The sequence below is a fragment of the Sinohyriopsis cumingii genome, chromosome 10 (genome assembly GCF_028554795.1).
Source record: "Sinohyriopsis cumingii isolate HCF-2022 chromosome 10, ASM2855479v2, whole genome shotgun sequence".
NCBI classification, from domain to species: Eukaryota; Metazoa; Mollusca; class Bivalvia; order Unionida; family Unionidae; genus Sinohyriopsis; species Sinohyriopsis cumingii.
In genome coordinates this window covers 63650115-63671217 of record NC_142970.1, presented here as the reverse complement: position 1 = coordinate 63671217, position 21103 = coordinate 63650115, and the positions used below count along the sequence as shown (strand labels likewise).

The 21103-nt window shown below is 34.5% G+C and overlaps 1 protein-coding gene across 4 annotated transcripts in view; it reads left to right on the top strand.

Moving 5' to 3' along the window:
* The first annotated feature begins 10815 nt into the window (after positions 1 to 10815).
* LOC149790264 (uncharacterized) overlaps positions 10816 to 21103 on the top strand; it is an 85208-nt gene continuing 74920 nt past the window's right edge. For all 4 annotated transcript variants that reach the window (XM_089972310.1, XM_089972307.1, XM_089972308.1 and 1 more), the window contains exons 1-2: positions 10816 to 11008; positions 13660 to 13758. In XM_089972310.1, the coding sequence (XP_089828436.1) occupies positions 13702 to 13758 (57 nt within the window). In that variant the 5' untranslated portion in view covers positions 10816 to 11008; positions 13660 to 13701. The remainder of the gene's footprint in view (positions 11009 to 13659; positions 13759 to 21103) is intronic.

Below are 21103 nucleotides of genomic sequence, written 5' to 3'. Positions count from 1 at the left end.
AATCATGGGAGAAATTGCTGGACGTATCAGAAGAATTGGAGATATTATGTACGGCGATTTAAATATGAATAAAAAATACAATTATTAGTGTGAGAGAACCAAAATCAGATGATGATGTGACGACAAAAAGATATGTAGACAGCTACAACAACATGATCAGAACTCAGATCAGTGATCGTTATTAACCAAGGTGATACAATGACTGGTTCTCTCAGTTTGACTAATAATAGAATTACTGATCTTGGAGAACCAGAATCAAGCCATGACGCTGAAACGAAATAATATGTCGATGATAGCAACATTCCGATGATGAACTTGTTAATGACAATCAATGATGGAATGACCACATTTAGCTCTGAATACTCTAATCATGTACAAGCGTATAAAAAATTCGTAGAAACATAAATAGAGCCATTAACGTATTTTTGGGGAAATCCACCAGACATCGACATTTAACTCTCTGACATAAAAACTATTCCCGATCGTGTAGTATATGCGGTAACATCTGGATCATCATTATGGTCACCACTCAATAAATCTATTAATCATCGCGCTGAGGTTACCAGTATATATAAATTTTCAATACTCGGCACTACAACATACACAATATCTACTACAATTTCATAGCGATTTCCAGTAACTGGATCCTCTGGATGCATGTTAGTGATGTTAGATCAAAATGACAAGGGAATATTCGTGATGGCACATGAAGAAACAATTTGTGTTTCATCTGCAGCCAAAATTGCCAGTATTTTTTAATATCATAGCAAAAAAATATGTACATGCACAAATGTAAAATTGCATGATTATATAATAAAAGTACACACAGCGACGTTAGCACACTCCAAATTATCCTCGTTATTATCGGCAAGTCTTAGTGATGGAAAAATAGGATATTTTGAATTCACGGAGATGATTAAAATCTACAAGGAAGTAATGACTTTGATAGAATCCACGCCTGATTTACAAAATCAGGATTTAAATAAAAATGGCAGCTCCGAACGAGCTACTTCAGCAGATTGTCGGTCGCTTATACAACTCCGTCAAAAACAACGATGATATTAGTGATCTCAACTAATCCAGAATGTAGTGTTAACTTTCCAACTCACTTCCAGCTAAAGAAATAGCTCTAACACAATTACGAGTAATTACAGATACCAAATATCAGATCAAAATCATTTGGTCGATTGCCAGCAAATAATTCACTGGTATTTGCAAATAAAAATAAAGATGATGGAAGTCCCGACTGGCAAGTTATTGTAGTTCCCACAGGTAATTATCAAATCGAACAAATCAATGACCAATTCTAGCTCAGAAGCAAATCTATCAAAGAATCAAAAATAGCTATCACGGTTCACGAACCAACTTTATCAGCTGCGTTAGAAATAAACTCTCTGGATAATGTTGTAAATATTTATCAATCATCAATCAGATCAGTGTTAGGGTGGCTTGAAATTCCACCTCAATATCACGGACCACCAGAACCTCGACGAGATGATTTCAATATTAACGAGAAACTTTTTTTTATATATCCTCCAGAATATCAAAATATGTGGGCATGGAATCCTAATCTTCGTTTGCCTCACAAACATGATCCAATAACCTTTGATAAAATTGTTGTTAATGAAGAAGAATTTAGATGAATTGCTAATAAAATTAAAGATGAACACATAATTATGTCCTAGACATTAGTAAATTTATTTTAAAATTATCTTTTGGAGTATCCTAATAACGATCAAAAATGGAAAATCATTGAAACAATACATTTAAAACAAATTGTATCAGACCTTGAGTACGCTAATCGAATTAGTATTGAGCTTATATAGGTTGGTAGTGTTTATGTAAGAAACGTGCAACAACAAAAAAAAATATTATAAGCAGTTATTTACTAATCATTATAAAATAGATGAAACAGATTTACTAAATTTTATATTGTCAGGATTTAATACGGACGAACTAGTCAATGATATTATCAATGAACATTTGCCACAAATCGTTGATGCATGGAGAAAAATAACCCATCATCAAATATTCTCAAACATAACAATGATCCATACAGTGGCGGCAGGCATATTTCATCAGGAATTGTAAATACCACATGAACAATCGTAGTCAATCTTGTATGTGGTGCAATTGATAGCAGCTATCAAATAGATCTTCAAAAATCTAGTCAGGCTCAGCAAGGATATATTTTCTATACATTTACACCTCAAGTACCTCCTGGATGTCTGATCGTACAAGTACCGATTAATCCAGTCTTTTGCGATGTTATAATCCGCTAATATCAAAGATACATTTCAAACTTACTCACCAATTCGGACGGTTACTTGATTTACGAAATGAAAATCTGATTATAAATCTCCACGTAAAATCTTCACAATTTCATGGGTATATTCAAATTATCATTAAAAGAATTGCACAAGTGAGAAAAAATAAATTCTAAGGTTGAACACATAATTAGACTATAATTAACCACAACCCGAATTGCCATAAATTTCATTTTCATCAGTAAGATTTTCACTACTTTCACTTTCAAAATCCCCTTTATTATTTTCACTTTCACTTTTGCCATTGTTATCTGACATAAACATTTTGAACTGCCTCACGCGCTTGTTAATAAATTTTTTTCGTTTCGTATTCCTTAGCTAATTCTGATCTAATTTTCTCAATCACGTTTGAGAGAGATACGAATTCGTTATTAATGGAGGGGAAAAAAAAACTTGCTGTCAGTTTTGACTCAGGAGATCCTCATGGCGGTCCATAAGAACAGATTTTCAAATTAGAGATTTGCTTCATCGGAAATTAAGTCTTCACTTTAAACTGCAATATCTCTGATACATATTTGTTCATTGTGTATATATATCACCGGAGCTGAAGTTAAAACTCACACACACACACACACACACACACACACACACACAACACCAAGTTGAACATCTTTACACTATTTTCTTCTTTCAAATTTTAGAGATTTTCAACTGTGCGGTAAAAATATTTCTCCTGTAGACACTATTAGTTGCTGTCGGACATTGTGACATTATTGTATGTGTAATTCTCTTTTAATATCTCATTAACATGTTTCAGTGGTTGCAATATTATGCCTTCATTAATCACGTCCACCACATTACAAAAGCAAATAGTAATGTTAATGTGGAGACGGCTCGAAATAAGCTTACACTCGTTGCTAAATCCTCCATATTTATTGTTTGATTTTATGCACTTTCCATGATGGCTTCTGTAAATAAATACTGTTTAAATCAAGCAGGCATGTCAAATATTAAGTGAATGCAAGTTATCATCAAACTCGGTCATTGTCTTCTTGAAATAGGACTTTGTTTCTTATTGTCTGCCTGAGTCATTAAAGGGAATATAGCCACGTCAAAATTATTGAGGGTTCTACAAAGACTGTTGTAGCCGCCTCCCTTATATACCAATAATGGGAGATTATCAGCTGGACTATATATATGCATTATGCAACAGCAGTAATAAATTATATATATATATATATATATATATATATATATATATATATATATATATATATATATATATATATATATATATATATATATATATATATATATATATATATATATATTACAATGTGCATGTATCATCCAAACCAAACAAATGCCAACATCGAAACAAAAAAGACAAAAATAAAAAATACACTCAGTCGATTATATAATATATTTTCAATTCTGTGTAAAATATTACTACGTTATCCTTCTAAAGTGAAAAGTAAAAAGATATTTAATTCGAGAGCGGGAGATACAAAGAGAGAATAGTTTACACCCGATTATCGTTAAATGATTGCCGTTAAGACAATATGTAATTTGTCAAAGAGAAATCCTATCTTGATGAACCAGCATTAAAGATTCATAACGGTCTGATCAAAGGCATTCTATAGTTCAAACCTAAGTAATTACTGTCGATCAACGATTAATTCCTATAGTTCAAACCTAAGTAATTACTGTCGATCAACGATTAATTCCTATAGTTCAAACCTAAGTAATTGATGTCGATCAACGATTAATTCCTATTAAAGGTGTGATATCACGTCAGCTTTGACAGGTGTTCACAAAACCTCACCTAAATTCATAACAAAATTACCGTCAATAACGGTAAGCATCGGAATATTGCTTTCGTTTTTTCTATTTTTTCTGCTCGTAAACGTGCCCACTCTTCACGAAACGTTACCGTTTACTTGATAATTAATGCAAATGCAACCTATTGTACATGCATCGGACCCATGCATCGGACCCATTTATCTACAACAGTGCTTCTCAAACTTTATTGTCTTGCGGCGCACCAAATAGATCTAAAAATGTTCACGGCACACCTGAAAAGATTTGACAATTTTTGCGGTGAAGAACTTATTTTTTACATATATATTTAATTTTAAATTTAACGTGAAGGATGTGCCTGCTTTCGAGAGCATATCAGATCGAAGTGAGGCTCTAAAGTCGACAAACATGCGCGCATTTCATCGTCGATTTTAAGAAGTCTCTCTCTCGTTTTCGATTTGATTTCAGTCAATGCTGAAAATCCAAACTCACAAAACCACGAAGACACAAATGGCAGAATTACTTTGAATGCTTTTGGTCTGATTTGTTACGTCGTGTATTTATTATTTTAGCGTGGAAAATACGAGAACATTGTATAGCTGCCACCCTTAGCGGCCAAATGTAGCGGTCTGATTTGTTACGTCGTGTATTTACTTTTTTAGCGTGGAAAATTCGAGAACATTGTATAATGGGCTGTATGTATTTATTATTAGACTGTTATTATAATTAGAGTGATCGAGTTCTCCAGAGATCTCGCACAAGTCTCGCGTTACGAAAGGAACCAATGAATGACATGTTGACCGAGATTGCGTTTTTATATATGCTACTTTTTAACTTTTACGACATGGATCTTCCATTTAATTTTTCGATATGTTCAAGGTTTCAAAACGCTAGCAATTTTAAATATTTTTCAAAACTCCCACGGCACACCTGCAAATCTCTCGCGGCACACTAGTGTGCCGCTGCACATAGTTTGAGAATCACAGATCTACAGGCTACACAGTTCCACTTTCTGAACCCAACATCGATCAATCGGACCAAAATTTGATCATCCGGACGACAACATATCCGAACGAAAATCCAGAGAAAAAATAAGAATGCTTTATTCGGTAATTTAGGCCACTGGCCCTTTTTGCAAAATACCATACATACATTACATATACACTGCGCTCCATGGTTTTTAAATTAAATGCGGTGTTCAACATGCGGATATATACAAAGCTTCCAAAAGAGAATCAGTGTATGAGATCTTAAAAGGTGTTACCACAAAGTGTATATTCATCATTCGAATGAGTTATCAAACATAGTCTCGACCGAAAAAGCTGCATTGATATAAGAAGAAAGACATCATATAATTCACGTATTATTATGACTCATCCGGGATGCAAATTCGTCTGTAGACAGATAAAGACAGTAAACTTCATTAAAGTGTTTATTTCTGAACTCGTCGTAGGCTGGGCAAAACTAAACGAAATGAAATTCATCTTCTATTAAATAAATATTATTTTTCGAGCATAAGTAATAGTACCTATTATTTCTCTCAAACCTGTGTCTACAGGTCTCTACTTTCAGCCTGTGCAAAATGAGCACCTGACTTCAGCAAATAACCTCCTAAACAAATATGAGAATCAACATGAAAAATAATCTTCCGGATCTATAGTTCAGCTTTATAATACAATATAACTCATTTTTATGTGGATTGTTTATATAGTGTGTGTGAGAGAGAGAGAGAGAGAGAGAGAGATGCACTGGTGTACTTATTTTATGCACAATACACTGTAAAATGGGAGTTTCCGTTTGATTTTCTTTTTCATTATCTTTGCTGCTTGAGTAAAAATTTAACAAGTCGCAACATTTTACATTGCCGGTTGCGTTAAATTTATCGGAAATTATTAAGTTTCAACATTTAAGGGCATCTCTTAAACCCGCAAATTTTCCAAAAAACTGACCAATGCGAAATTTGCCCTGTATGTTTGTGAATAAATATTGTAAAACATCTTAAAACTATTTTTCCCGATTTCTTCGGAGAAGTACACGATGATGAAATGAAAGAAATAATAAATGACTGAATCAATGAAACTTTTGTGATCCTGTATCGTTAAATTTACCGTCATGGAATTCTGAAAATTGCATGATTTTGTTTTCTTTGAGACAAGTCTCCTATGCAAAGAATGTTTATCGTCGATCATAAAAGTTCAAATTACTTCAAACATACTTTAATGTGCTTTCAATTATTAGCTCATTACATTTTTCTTTTCTTTATTTGACGCATCAAATTTGTTTATTATATATATATATATATATATATATATATATATATATATATATATATATATATATATATATATATATCAAAGAGTTCTGGTGGGCACATAAGTATTTCTGATATGTTTCTTTGTTGCCAAAATATTTTCATCTATCGATTCTATAGAAAATCAGGCCATGATATCTGGTGAGCATGTATGTATGTATGTAGGTGTATGTGTGTAGGTAGGTAGGTATGTAAGTATGCATGCATGTATATATGGCCTAATCTCGAATTCGCGGTAAACTAGGATTCATATACTGAAGAACGCTATTTCGTAATTTGTCCGTTGAAAAAATCAATATGCCGTCCTATTGCTTATAAATCAGGTCCAATTCCAAAATCCAAAGACCCAGATCTGCTGTCGCCTAACGCGCCATCAGATCCGGGTCGGAGCAACTGGTTATACTAACTAGTTTAATAAACAGCACAGACCCCGATCTACCGGCACATTATGCAACAGCAGATCAATGTCTGTGTTGTTTGCAATTGGACGCGACCTATAAGTGACTACAGATTGTACAACTTTACTAATAAAAGTATCGTGATTCCACCTTTAAAGAATACGTTCTGAACATAAACAGTCGGGTTATCTGAAAATGGCCACCATAAAAGCTCAGCTTAAGTGAAAATGACCATATAATAACCATACAACTAATTATCAGGTTCTGCGATATACCGAATCATCAGCATGTCAAAATCTCCAGCAGACGGAACTTGGTCGTCTGCATATACTATTTAGCGTTGAAAAGCTATGATGTGAAAGCATGCATGTTGAAGTGTGTGGATCGAAAACCATTTGTTTTATCCTGTTTGCTTCATACTTTTGCAACACGATTCAAGATCATTTCGTGATCAATATATCAACAATACTGATAACTAACCACTAACGTATATTAAATATATACACTGTGGTAATATTTTGATGTGTGCGACATTGTGTTTACATCCCCACACACCCCACATCGGGGGGTGGGGGGGGGGGCTGAGTGGTCTAAGGCGCTCGCCTTCACAGATCATTCACATGTCTCACCTTTGTCTGCGAAAGGTCTATTCTCGACTAGACCAGCGTGGTCAAGTTAACCATTTCGACATTACGAAATCACACTTGCGAGAGCCACGTTGCATCACGAGACTTTTTAAGTCATGGGAATGCGGCTATGTTCCATATATTGTAGTGTATTGTGTCACCGGCTTGTATATATAAAAAAAATCAATTCAGCGAATTATGTCACTTTCCGTTATATTCGAATGCAGAATTTACTTCCTTTTTGTGATTTCTTTCTTACATTATAGTTAAAAATGTGGCATGTGTGGACTTTACATACAAATGAGCCCAAAGATAGTGCGACTTCGTATATACTTAATTTCTTCTAAAGTTTCATTTACAGATAAATTGGTGCAGTTTAACGTGTGTGTAGAAATTATTTTGAATTTATTTTCTTTGCCATATCGTTTCAAAGGTTCTAAAAGAGACATGGTACTTGCCTACCAAAAATTGGCACTTAAAATGAGTATATCATAGCCAAACGGCATCTTTTTTTAACGTGAACTTGTTATTGCTATTATTATTAGTATTATTATCATTATTATCATCATTGCTGCTGTAAAAACAGGAGATCTGCCTGGCTGGCGAACTCCCTGTGAGAAGATAGCATTAGTTTGTAAGAGCAGTGCCACATATGAAGTTCATACATTTTTAAGTGAGCCCCCTATAATACCAACTGAAATGTAGTATTTGTTTTGTTCCAAACACACTATACTTGACGAATTAAACTTTGGTGGTCTTTTTAATTTTAAAATGGCTAATTGTTTTCCTTAATTACTTGGTGCTATAATAATTAAAAATCGTTGTTTTTCTGTAATCTTACACTTTCCATGCCAATCAGGGATTTCAGATATTCATTAAAATTGATATCAACGTTTGATTTATATGGGCCAGATAGTTAGGTATCTTTTCACTGTCACATCTTTTGAAGATCCCAACAATTATTCGATCCGTTTCAAACTAACATATTAAAATATGTCTGGTCCGGATCTTTATATTCCTTATATTTCGGTAGCTTACTGCACTCATATTTGCGCCAATAAACAGAATTGTTGTTGCTTGAACAGAAAAATTGACGAATATATCTATGACTCATGATTATTTTTACCAACTGGTCAGTTTCACCCATGGTCAGCAATAACCCAGCAACAGTTTACTCATTGTTTAGATCAATTTAAGAGTTGGTCAATCAAAGCTACCAGTTTTTATTTTTTATGATGAATGGTCATCATAAGATGTAGCTGTTTTGTTTCTTGAATTCCACAATCAGCGGAAATTATCTTTCAGAACTATAAAATGTGATTCTGGTTATTTAACCCCAAAAATCAGGATGCTTCAAAAATTTAATTTTGTATCCTACTAGATGATATAGAATAACCTTATTTACAACGATAATTAGAAAGAGACTGTATTGTTATTATTTTTTTTAAAAGAAAATAAGATTGTATAAATTTAAATTTTTAAATATAGGAAACAAAATGAAATATACTTCAATCATATTTGATAATACGCAATGATGAAAAGACTTGTTTAAAAGGAACTGAAGATTCGAGGAGTTATATTACAATGTATGAAAATTTATTCAAGAGAAAATAAAAAAGAGAATTTCCAAACCACCTCAGCAAATCTATACATGGTGATCATGCGAGCAAAATGCATTTTAGAGCTAGAATTCTTGGAATTGCTGCACCGCTAAACCAGAGTTATCGGTTGATTTTTAAGCTATAAAAGCGGGAGGTCGTGAGTTCAATCCCCAGTCGAGTCATACCAAAGACTTATAAAAATGGTACTAACAGCTGCTTCGCTAGGCGCTCAGCATTACGAGGGCAGTGTTAGGACTGGTTAGCCTGATGTCAGGATAATGTGACTGGGTGGGATATGGTGCTACATGTCTGCAGCATGATGCCCCAAGTGCTAGACATAACTATAAACTGATACACTGGAGTCATCGTAGCGATGTGACTGAAACATTGTTAAAGCTCCGTTAAAAATCCAAATTACACACACACACACACACACACATACATCCGTATTTATTAAACTTATTCGACATGATAATTACCCCTCCCCCTTCAATTATTGCGAACAAGGACACATGTAATATATGTCACGGGCTTCAACCTTCTCCCGTGACCTTTAAATCTCACGGACACGAGATCATTTTTTTAGAGTGGTTTCGAAATGTCGAAATAGAGAATACCGTTCCTTGCGTCTGTGGTTATTCCCAGGTTGTTCAATGACAGCCAATGGTATGAAGAAAAATGGCGCTAAACGTAATATAAACTAATCGTGTAGAATATGAAGACATCATCTCATATAAAGCTTCAATAAGTGGTGCGATAAAACCGGACTTACTTGCCTTTTTTTTCTTTTCTAAACTATCGAATTAATAATTCTTATATGTACAAGTGGTATATATATATATATATATATATATATATATATATATATATATATATATATATATATATATATATATATATATCTGTGTGTGTGTGTGTGTGTGTGCACTGTCTTTCCTTGCTGAGGAGACGGCATTTAGATCAAACACTGAAATCCATCCTTTACCGTTAGTCAAGCAAGGCGTCTTTATATTGTGTGTCGTTTGATTTTCCTATATCAGCTAGTTTCTCTTTCCAATTGGTGGGAGATAATTCTAATTTGCTTATGATTACACGGGAGGCAACTCGTATTAGTACCAGGTGCATCGATTTGCATACCATAAATGGCCTTGAAAAAATGCTAGACACTTTTCTGATGAACATGGGTACATATTATCAAAAATTCATCTCCTATCGCTGTTTATACACATTTTACATTAGAAAAGTGTGAAACATCTGCAGCTTGATATTTATTTTCCAAATGTTTTCACAATTGATTTCTGAATGAATATAAAGCATGTTACGCGCTGCCTAAAAGATGCACAGTGAACACAAGAGCTAAACGGGGGCTCTTTCAAGGAATGTGACATTTTGTTTGTTTTCTTTTTTCACCTATTCTCTATCACAGACCGTCAAAAATAGTCCGTGTTTCATGTTTTCCAGCTGTATAGTAAAATCCGTATGCAAATTATAAAAAGTGAATGTAGACTTAACATTATATTTTGTTTAAAACAGAAAATCATTGGTTATCTTATCACTGCCATGCCCAAAAGGCGCCTCAACCGCAGTGCGTCACGATCGTACGTTTCTCGCGCCAATTCCCGGAATTCTTCGCGAGAGTATATGGAAGCGCTGATAAAAGTATTTATAATCTAATTATTTATACAGTTTCTATGTTGATCTTTACGTTCGTTTCAGAAATAAAGCATATATGCTTATTAAAGCACATTTATATAACAATTTAATACCGATGGTATTGTACATGTCGATACATACAGTGGTTGCCATGTTGGATGTGAGACGGCCCATGTGACGATCGTCTACACATCAACTCAAAATATCTGTAACGAGGCCGCTTTTCGTTCTGTCTTCTTTTTGGAAGCCCTACTGATTTCGCCTTGTAAGCGGTATAGGGCAAGAGATATTTTAAATTTGAACAGTTAGAAGCCTGTTAGTTCTTATTTTTCTCGGGAAACAGTAGGTTAAGGTAAGAAAAACATGAGAATATTTAAGTGAGTTATTTATGTGGTGTGTATCGTCGCCATACTGTTGATTGCAAAATCCGAAAGTCACGTGTACACGAGGAAATCAGTAGAGAATTTCTTAGTTAGCTTCATATTAGAGAATGCTTTTCTAATGAAAAAAATGCAACAAATATGTGTGCGTTATTCCTTTGTATCTCGTTTTTTCCCCTCCAGTGAATTGTAATGAGTTGCATCAAGAATTTGACCTCCAAGTGCCTGTGCCTACGAAGGAACAAACACTTGGACATATTTTCCTTGTGGACCAGGCATTAGCATTAAACAGCAGCGTTGGCAGTTGTTTGCATTGATACAGGGTGTGTATTTTATAATTATAACATAGAAATCGTACGTTTCTTTTCGTCACGCATACGTGTGATTTATGTACCGAGCACATGTTAGAAGTGGTAAAAGCGGAAAAGCTTTCGCCGCCATTCAATATGGCGGATGCCACCATCCGGGAAGAGGGGGTACTGTAAATAATCCCATATTTTCCTCTTAAACAATCAAGTTAACTTTTCCTTTCTTTTTATAAACGGAGCAAAAAGAATGGAGAAGACTAGTGAATCAGTCAATAACACATTGGAAACCATTATGTTCTATAAATAAGAAATTTATCTGCAAAAGCCTGTGATCACAGCATGCACATGGATTTTGGTCAAGGTTGAGCAAGATCGTTTAAATATGTACATTACTTATTCATTTCAGCATTAATGAAGCTGAAGTCTTTGACTTTCCATTGGTTTGGTTTATGGTAAGGAAGATCTGGTTCAAAATTAGGGTTAAACCATTAGCTCAGAGCATCAATATGACATTCTTAATTACAGGAAAATCAATAGTGAATGATGTTTTAATATCCTTTGGATATTTATCAGTAGGTTGGGGATCCTAATGATTCTCCATGAATATTGTCTGGACATAATAGTGCTTCCCTTCCCTTCCAACTTGTTTTGCCAATACCACTGTAGTGCTTAGTTACCTTTACTAGGCCTTGTTTTACTGTCAGAAACTATAGCTCTTTACATTTAGATTTGTGCCACAAATTCTTTAACACAACAAACTCTTTAACTTTCTGTCTCCAAAAGCATTGGCTTAGACAATCTGCCTCGGATGTGGGAGGTTGCGAGTTCAAACCCCAGCTGGGTCATACCAAAGACTTATAAAAATGGTACTAACAGCTGCCTCGGTTAAGCTCAGCATTAGGAGGTTAGTGTTGGGACTGGTTGGCCTGGTGTCAGGGTACTGCAGATGGGTGGGATGGGACATGTCGCACTGCGACATGATGCCCCAGTGCTAGACATCACCATAATCTGCCACACTGCTGACATGACAAGAATTGGTAAAGCACTTTAAATACAATTTAATCAATATTTTCAGTTGTCCTGAGCACTGAGCTTTTGTTGAGTAATTTCGGTTGGAACTGTTTTGTATGAAGTTGAATGAACACCAAAACAGACTTGCTTATCTTATCTGGAGGCAGGTATTTTCAGTTTAAAGTTCTTGCATTATGAATTTTGTTTATTGTTGCGATTTTTTTCTTCTCAGAAATGGGTAGTTTGTTTCTACTAGTTTGAATAATGATTCAAAAACTTTTGCTGTGTTTAATAGTATGCAGGTTTTATTTAAGGTGGTTTTGGGTTCCCTGGATGGCTTAGTGATCTGAGGTTCTCATTTTTACAGATCACTGATTTTCCATCTCTGTCCATTTGGATTTGTATCTTGGCTCGGCCAAGGTGGGTATGTTGGAAAGCTTTACAGTAGCTTCATATTTGTCATTGGTTCTTGTTTCTTTTTTTTTTTTTGATATTCTTCCTCGCGGTGTAAAGGTCCCTGCATAAAGCCAGTCAGGTGCCAAAAAATGGCATTAACCCCACTAAACCAACTATCTAAAATGGTTATCTAATTTCTCCCTACGTTGCACTTGAATTTAGACAATGCTGAACATCTTAAATTTAAACAGCTCGTGTACATGCACACCAAAATCACGTGTTAAAAATACAGACTCCATTTGTAATAACTGCGAGCTTAGAAAATGCTTTTATATGTGATGAAACGAATGTTAAATATCTCTGCAAACTTTTGGTAAATTCAGTTGTTCTTACTGACTAGATTGATTTACAACTCCAAGAAAGATTAAAATTGCACACTATCAGTGGGTTCAGAGAATATTGCTCTTTAATCAGTGACGCAAATAAAGTTTTCAAAATATCAATGAATTTAAAATTTGTTCATGAAAGGGTCAAGAAAGTAATGATGGTGACTGATGTTGATGAGATTTCTGCATCCCTACCCCATTTACATACAAACCCCATCAGCTACTGGTTTATTCTTGGTCTAGTTCAGCTACAAATATTTTACAGTTCTTGTCTAAACAAGTCTGAAGCTGTAAGGATTATAATAAATATAATTCCAGTGTTTGAAATTAAAATTTTTGACCTTGAAAAGTGCTTGTATTTCCTGATTGACTATCTTAAGCAAAATTGCTTACAAACTAGGCCAAGGAGTTATTTTACTGGTAACCTGCTGTACTGTTATTTGATTTTCAGATGTGTTGGACTTGTGCATATGAATACCAAGGTTTACAACTCTAATTGTTATTCCACTCTTTTGTTTGCAGGTGGAGCTGACAAACCAACCTGAAGTGTACTTGGCTGCCTTCATGACATCCGACCGGGGTTCCACGGGGGAAGCTGAGATGCCATGTGATACTTCACCGGTATGTTTTCTTTACAATTAATTAATTCAGAAATAAATCATTCAGATTGGGTATATGTCCCAATCAGACACCACTTTCATGAAATCAAGGGTTGTCTGGGCTTCTGCTTTTCTCCCAGGACTTCGGAGTGAATTGATCTTAAAGAACTGTTAGTTATATATGTAGATTTACACTACATTGGTAGTTTATTTTCCCTAACATACTGTATACTGATTTTGTCATGTATAGCAAAATAAAATAAGTGGTGATGGATTTTCTTCATTTACAATCACTCCTTACTGCACATTATTTCCTCATATGATCCCTTGCATTTTTATTTCTTGTAGATCTTATCACTTTAAATTCGTTCATGCCTTCAGGCTGGAAACGGAACTACACAATATATTTCATCCATTGCGCTTTTTCCACAAAATTGTGTGTTACACATTAACATATTCGGACTTCGCGATTTCGGCATATCCCTAACCAAAAAGAAATAATAGTTTGTTTTTTAAATTTTTTCTTGACATCCCATTAACCCCACAGACCATATTCTAGAATAGATGGCTTCTTCATAACTACGACATAAGAGTACGCTTATCTGTAAATTTGTTCTACTTATAGTAGCTGCGCTGTTTCCAAGAAACATGCTAGTTTCTACTTTCAGACTTTTGACCTTGTTTTCTGTTTATAGCAGCTATATAGCTTAGGAGACAACAGGCTGGTTTTCTAATTTTTAACCTTGTACAGAACCAGTCTGGAGGTATTTGGCGCTAAAAGTCAAGTTAGATTTATTATAGTTGATGCGCATGTTAGAGTAGAAAAGTTTTTCAAATAATATCGCAGATGGATTAAAAAAAGATGAAAAACCAATTCAAAGATGAATACATGAATTACATAATAGTGTTCCATTCAAGGGCAGCATCATACCCATTGCAAGCTGTGTGGAAAGGATTTTAATATTGGTCTTAATGGTAAAACAAAGAAACCTTGAATTAGCTTGTTTTTTACTAAGGTGATTTCTTTTTTAGAGCATAACTCAATTATAGACACAAATTTTATAAATGCAGAGGCGTTTTCGGTATATCCCCTTCCTAAATAGAACACAGACAACCCCTAGCTGTGACGGTAGAAGACTACGTTGGTCCTTTGTTCAAACTAATGGTTCTTCATTCCAAAATTGCAGAAAATATGCATGTGCTAGAACAAAATCATGTAATATTATGTGATTAGCAGAAGATACTTCACTTAAAATTGCAGAAGCCATGAAAATTGGGCCGTTTAGTATTGCCACAGACAGGAGTATTGATTATGATAAAATGTTGTACCCAGTCTGTGTAAGAGACTCTGACAATGAAAAGTGCAAGGTCAGAGTGTCCTTCTTTCATTATCAGAATTAACAGTAGATTCCACTGGAGAAAACATTTTTTATTTGCTTGATAATGCTTTGAATAAACATAAGTTGGCATAACTGTGTGAGGTTTTCAGCTGATAGTGCATCAGTGATGACTGGAATTCTTAAAGGAGTTGCATTCTATATTTTGAAAAATGCCTCCATCAGTGTACTTATCAATTTGTCCCTGTCATTTAATGTACCTTGCTGCAAGAAAGACTGCCTATAAATTAGAAGGAGACCTCCTGAAGTGTCAAGTTGGCATTCTACCTGACAACGTACTTCATGCAGACGGAGTTGATGAGCAATGGCACCTTATTTCCCAGCTTAAAAAAGTCCCAATTAATAGACGATATAAATTTTCTCATCTTTGTCAGGTTATAAAAGGAATATTGGTTCTTTACCATTCTAACGCTGACTGAGAGAAATTGTTCAGTATTGTTAAAAAAAATAAACTGAATTCAGATCCAGACTCAGTAACCCAGCACTTCGTGTTCTTCTGGTGTGCAAAACATTTGTAATATCAGCTGGTACAACGTGTTTTGAGAGTCTGTAGCTTTTTAAAGCTAAAGGTGCTACATATAAAAACTTGAAGACTAATTGATGTTAAAAGGTCAGAGAGGTAAATAAATGATTTTGTACATATACTCATTGAATTTTAACATGCTATATCTGGATTACTCTTTTTTTTGGGGGGGGGGTGCTCAGATTAGAGTGTGACCCCGCTTTAGCATGCTCCATTATAACACACATTCATATATAACATGGTTCTGCTGTGGCTCCCAAAATTTCATATACATGTATTTTTCTCATACACGAATAAAAAATTATTTCTAAAAAGTATGTGAAAAAATGTTTAATGTTTTTTATCATTGGGGAAAGAGATTGTGTATGAATAATACAAGACGATTGTGGTGTGGCTTCTGCAGTTTTTTTTTCTTCTTAAAAGTAAAATACACGTAACAAGTTTATTCAATGTTGCAAACTTGGATTTTTTTCCTTATTGATGTCAAAATATACCATCTGGTGAGGTTGGAGTCGGGTGCGACATTGTAGGCTGTTTAAACTTGTATATACAACTGCAATTGCACTGAAATTTATATATTGTTACATAAACCAATTCTTTGTCCATATTGACAAACCATCGAAACAGTGCATTGTTATATCATAATCCACTTGACATCTAGTATGAGTACTGTATGTTGTGAGATGTCCACTTTGTTGTTGTTGACATTTCTGGTAATGGAGATAACCTTACAAGGCATTATTTCTTAATCTATCTTTCGTCGGATTTTTGGCCGCTCGCTTGTAATTAATATATTTACAAAGACTGACATCTGTGTGTGGATTGTAAGTAAAATTCCTCTTCTTTTCAGTCAGAATTAAATCCGTTTGAACACCCCTTCGTTAAATTTCTGATGCTTGTGTGGAAGGCAGCATCATGCTGCTATCAAAAGTGTAAAAAGTATTAATAATAAAAAACATCTTACTTATTGGTTTATTCAATAGGCAGGGAGGAACAAAATAGACCTAACGATGGCCAATTCCTTTTTAAAAATGTGCCCAGATAAAATGGTTTGCTGAAATTCAAAGGAAACAGATTCCCTTTGAATCATTGAGTGTTATGAAACATGCTCAGCAAATTAAAAAAATATCGGTCTAGATTATGCATCACAATTATTTGATGTTCCCGCCACAATAAGAAATGGGCATTTGTTTGGTTCTTCAAAGCTGTCCTTGGCGGTAACTTCTATAACACATGCACCCTTCATCAAAGAAAGCAGACTACAATCTTCAGTAAAAACTTTTTTTAAAAGGAAGTCTATACCAAACTTAAATAAAAGTAATGGAACAAGAAACACGTTTCAAAACACATGCTTTTGCCCCAACTTCCCCTAAAATTAAATGGTTTCTGCCTAATAAAGACTTGACTTCAGTGGATGTTCTGCAGGATCAAAGTAGTGGCTAATGTAAACACTGTAATAAAATATTAGCATCAGAAGATAATGTTAGTTTCAGCTTGGAAAAGGCGTGTTCCCATTAAACAAATTCATCTGACTCGTTGCATTGTATTTAACAGCTCCAATTATGGTCTTGTCATTAATAGCGCAAGTTTTTCCCTAATTAATCAGACCTCAGTGTATTGCTGAAATTAACAATAAGGCAGAAAATTTTCAAAATCTTAGATGCCCATGCTCAGAGATTTTAATTCCCAACAAATACACAGCATTCTGCTTGGATATCTTCACGTGTATCCAATTATTTGTTCATTCTTGTAAGGGAAAAAAATATAAAAACTATTCTTATCATCATAGAAAAGGTTGTATGGAAAGGATGTCAATAAAGTAATCGTTATAAATCGATCTAATTCTTATAATTATTTCGATGCAAATGTAAAATATGTAGTTTTGCGATTGTGACTGTTGTAGTGTTTGGCAAGCGAGCCCCCCAAGAAAACTTAAACATGCAAACTAATTTCTTTGAATAGTTTTTGCCGTGTTCTTTTATGTAGTTTATCCCCTTTGTAGTTTGTCACTGTGGTCAATTGAATAAAATGTGATACCATGTAATTTTTCTTTTAATTCGTTATCAGATTAATTAGGATCAATAACCCAAGTCACATTGTTAATGATGGGACCATAATTGGCACTGTTAAGCGAAATACACAAGATCCGATGGCTTCTAACTCACCTTTCCGAGGCAGAATTTGACTTCATCTTCTCATGCTAATATTTTATGACTGTGTTTACAATGGTCATTGCTTTGATTCTATAGAACATCTGCTGCAGTCAAGTCTTTATTAGGGAATGGCAAAAACCGAATGCTGACTGTTGATAACCAAAACTTACTAGCCCATCAGACTATTAACATTATGAACGTTACTAGTCCAACAGGAAATCTACTAGCCTCGGGCGAGTGGACTACCGCTAATTTCGAGGCTAGTCTAATGAATATTTGCATTTTCCAACGTGACTGGAACACGTTACTGTACCGTGAAAGTTTTCTTTTTTGCAGGGAAACAGTTTATGCTTACAAACACTACCAGCAGCTGTTTAAAATGCTAACGTTTACCAACTTGTGATGTACTGAAAAGTAAATGTGCTTTGTAATTTTTACGCGAGTTTGCTATGCGTTTCCACCGAATCAGTCTTTAATTTCATTGTGACTTGAACAGTCGATTATAGTAAGGTTGCTGTTGTAGATTTAACACCATTTCTAAGCACAAGATATACTATACATGGTGGCCAGTATAAATTCTGTGTAGGAAACACTCAGAAAGAACCACTGACCTATGAGAACCTAGTGGCAAGCTTTCTCACATACCCACATTGGTTAAACTCGACTTTAACCCACACAAACAGAGGTGAGATGGCAGTGTGCGCTTTATACCACCTGGGACCCCCTGAAATACAGTAGGATAAAAGCATCTAAGATTATGCTGAGCAGAAAATATGACACATTAATGTTTAGAAATTAAAGTTCTGAATTTGGCAATGGAATTGATAACAATCGCATGGGTTGAGTTGCATTAATTATAAGTTTTCAAATCAGGTCAAAATGTACATGCTTATTAAAATGTAATTGCATTATTTCACCAGATAAACAACCATTGTCCTTTAAAATGTGTAGAAATGTTCAGGTTAATTATTGATTAAATTGCAGTGATTTCTTTCTCTCAAATCTACATTCAGAGACGTTGCAAAAGTGCAGATTTTTCCATGATAAGATATTACATTTTTGCATTGACAATTTCTTTTGAATTCCTTTATTTACTGCTAGATTTTCTGGTCAAAAATATCTGTATTTGAAATATTAGAGGCTGGAAGGAGAAATGCTACTCCGTTGAGTTTAGTAAGAGATTTCATTATATGCTGATAAAATTTTGAGATAGAGGATAAAAGTAACATGAGGATTGTTTGCTAAACATCAGGGTTACAGCAGACTTCTCTTTTTTTTTCTCTCAGACAATTTCAAAGGGTATCGGAAGCTTGACAGTGCAGTTTGTCCTGCAGTGAAATATTTCCTTATCATACATGTACCAGAAATCCATGTTTGCAATTTATGGTTTACAAACTGCATTGAACAGAGTGAATTCGAATGTGTACAAGGTCACACAAGGGCTATATACTTTTACAATTGATAACTCCTATGATTTTGTTGCTGTTGGTTTACTACAGAAATATTTTTGAAGTAAGGAGGAATACTTGGAGAATACCGATAATTTATCTCCTGTATAGTCGTAAATCAAACAAAGCCAATTTTTTAAAATAAATTTTATTTAGAAACGCCCAGGGGACAATGTTGATCATGACACATGGTAGCATTTGTTTAAGTGAGCATGCAGTGTATACATTTAGTCTGTGATAAATAGACAAACATCACAAATACTCTGGAGGAATGTGTTTGTCAAGATCAAAAATTCAAAATGCTTTATACAATAATGTTTCATGCTTTTTTTAGGCATTATGTATTTGTTAATATTGTAGTTTCAGAATTAATTTGGGGGGGGGACTTTTTAAGGCAGCATGTATAAGGTTGTTGCATGCCATAGTCAAATCCCTGTCTCACTGGTCACAGCTGTATCAATGGAAAATGTGACATCATGACCTGTTTCCGCATCAGGACTGTTAAATTTAAACCATATTTTAACAAAATTTGACATCATTAATAGATCGTGTGTTACATACCTGTCTAGCCCCACTTGTCAAGGTCATAGTAAGGAAAATGCTGCTCCGGTCTTCTTGTCCTGGCTGTAGTTTTATAATTTCATAAAAATTTTAATTTGCCTGTCTATATATTGGGACTGGATGCTGTGCTTCTATTTTAAAATTAAAGAAAGCGGTATCCAGTAGCTTTTGAAGAAGAAAAAAACGAAATAATTTCATCATATTATACCATATGCACTTGGCTTACATGTTGACTCAAACTGTAAACTGCGCAGACCCAGATCAGCTGTTGCATAATATACTGGCAAATCTGAGTTGTGTGTGATTTTTTTTCTTTCTGTGAGTAATCGGTAGAACACAATGTGGACCCAGATCTGCCTGCTTATACAATTGCATATCCGGGTATATATGGCTTGCAGTTGCACTTGTCTATTAAGTACTACAGAGCTATATGGTCCATCACATTGTAAAGTAACACCCTCATGTCAAACTTGCCGATAAGAGAAATCCAGAAACTTGTTTACAACTTCAAAAGTGCATGATACATGTATATATATAAATGAAATGTTACCTGTATAACAGATAATAAGCAGATGGTGTGCCATTTTATAACATAACATGACCTGGTGTATCGCATACAGGTACCAATCTCAAAATAATAAATCTTTACATGAGAAATGCCTTAAGATGGTTTACAGTGCAGCATCGAGGAGGCATTGTGCCAGAAAACACATGCAGAACATAAACTAAATGATTTTACTTTGAATACTCCAAAAGGTTACTCAAGACCCCTAAATTGTTGTTTAATTATGTATAGGGGATACAGTAGTGTTTTCACAATGTTATGTCAGGAAGTAGAAAAAAAACCTTCAAATGGCTTCTCAAAAATGTAATGTTACTAAATAGACAGAAAGCATTGTTTCATCAACAATGGCACTATTAATAACAAGAGAAACGCATCTAATTATCTCAAAACGGCCTTCACACAATTTAAGTAAAATTGACAGAAAATGGTGCGTCTGTCACTTTCTTCACGGATTGTGATGATCACATTTTCATAATAGTATATACATGTTACAGACAATTGCACAAGTGTGATTATGATTTTTCCCACCATGATGCAGCATCACCTTCCATTTGTCCTCGGGTGAATTTTACAATTCATGGATCTGTCAGATCGATAAACTGCTGGCCAGATTTATATTTTGATTATGGTAAAGACTTACAGTTTTATATTGCTGAACCCCACAAAAATCTTTGTTCATTTTTTCATTTTTTTAAAAAATGGAAATTGCATCAGGTTATG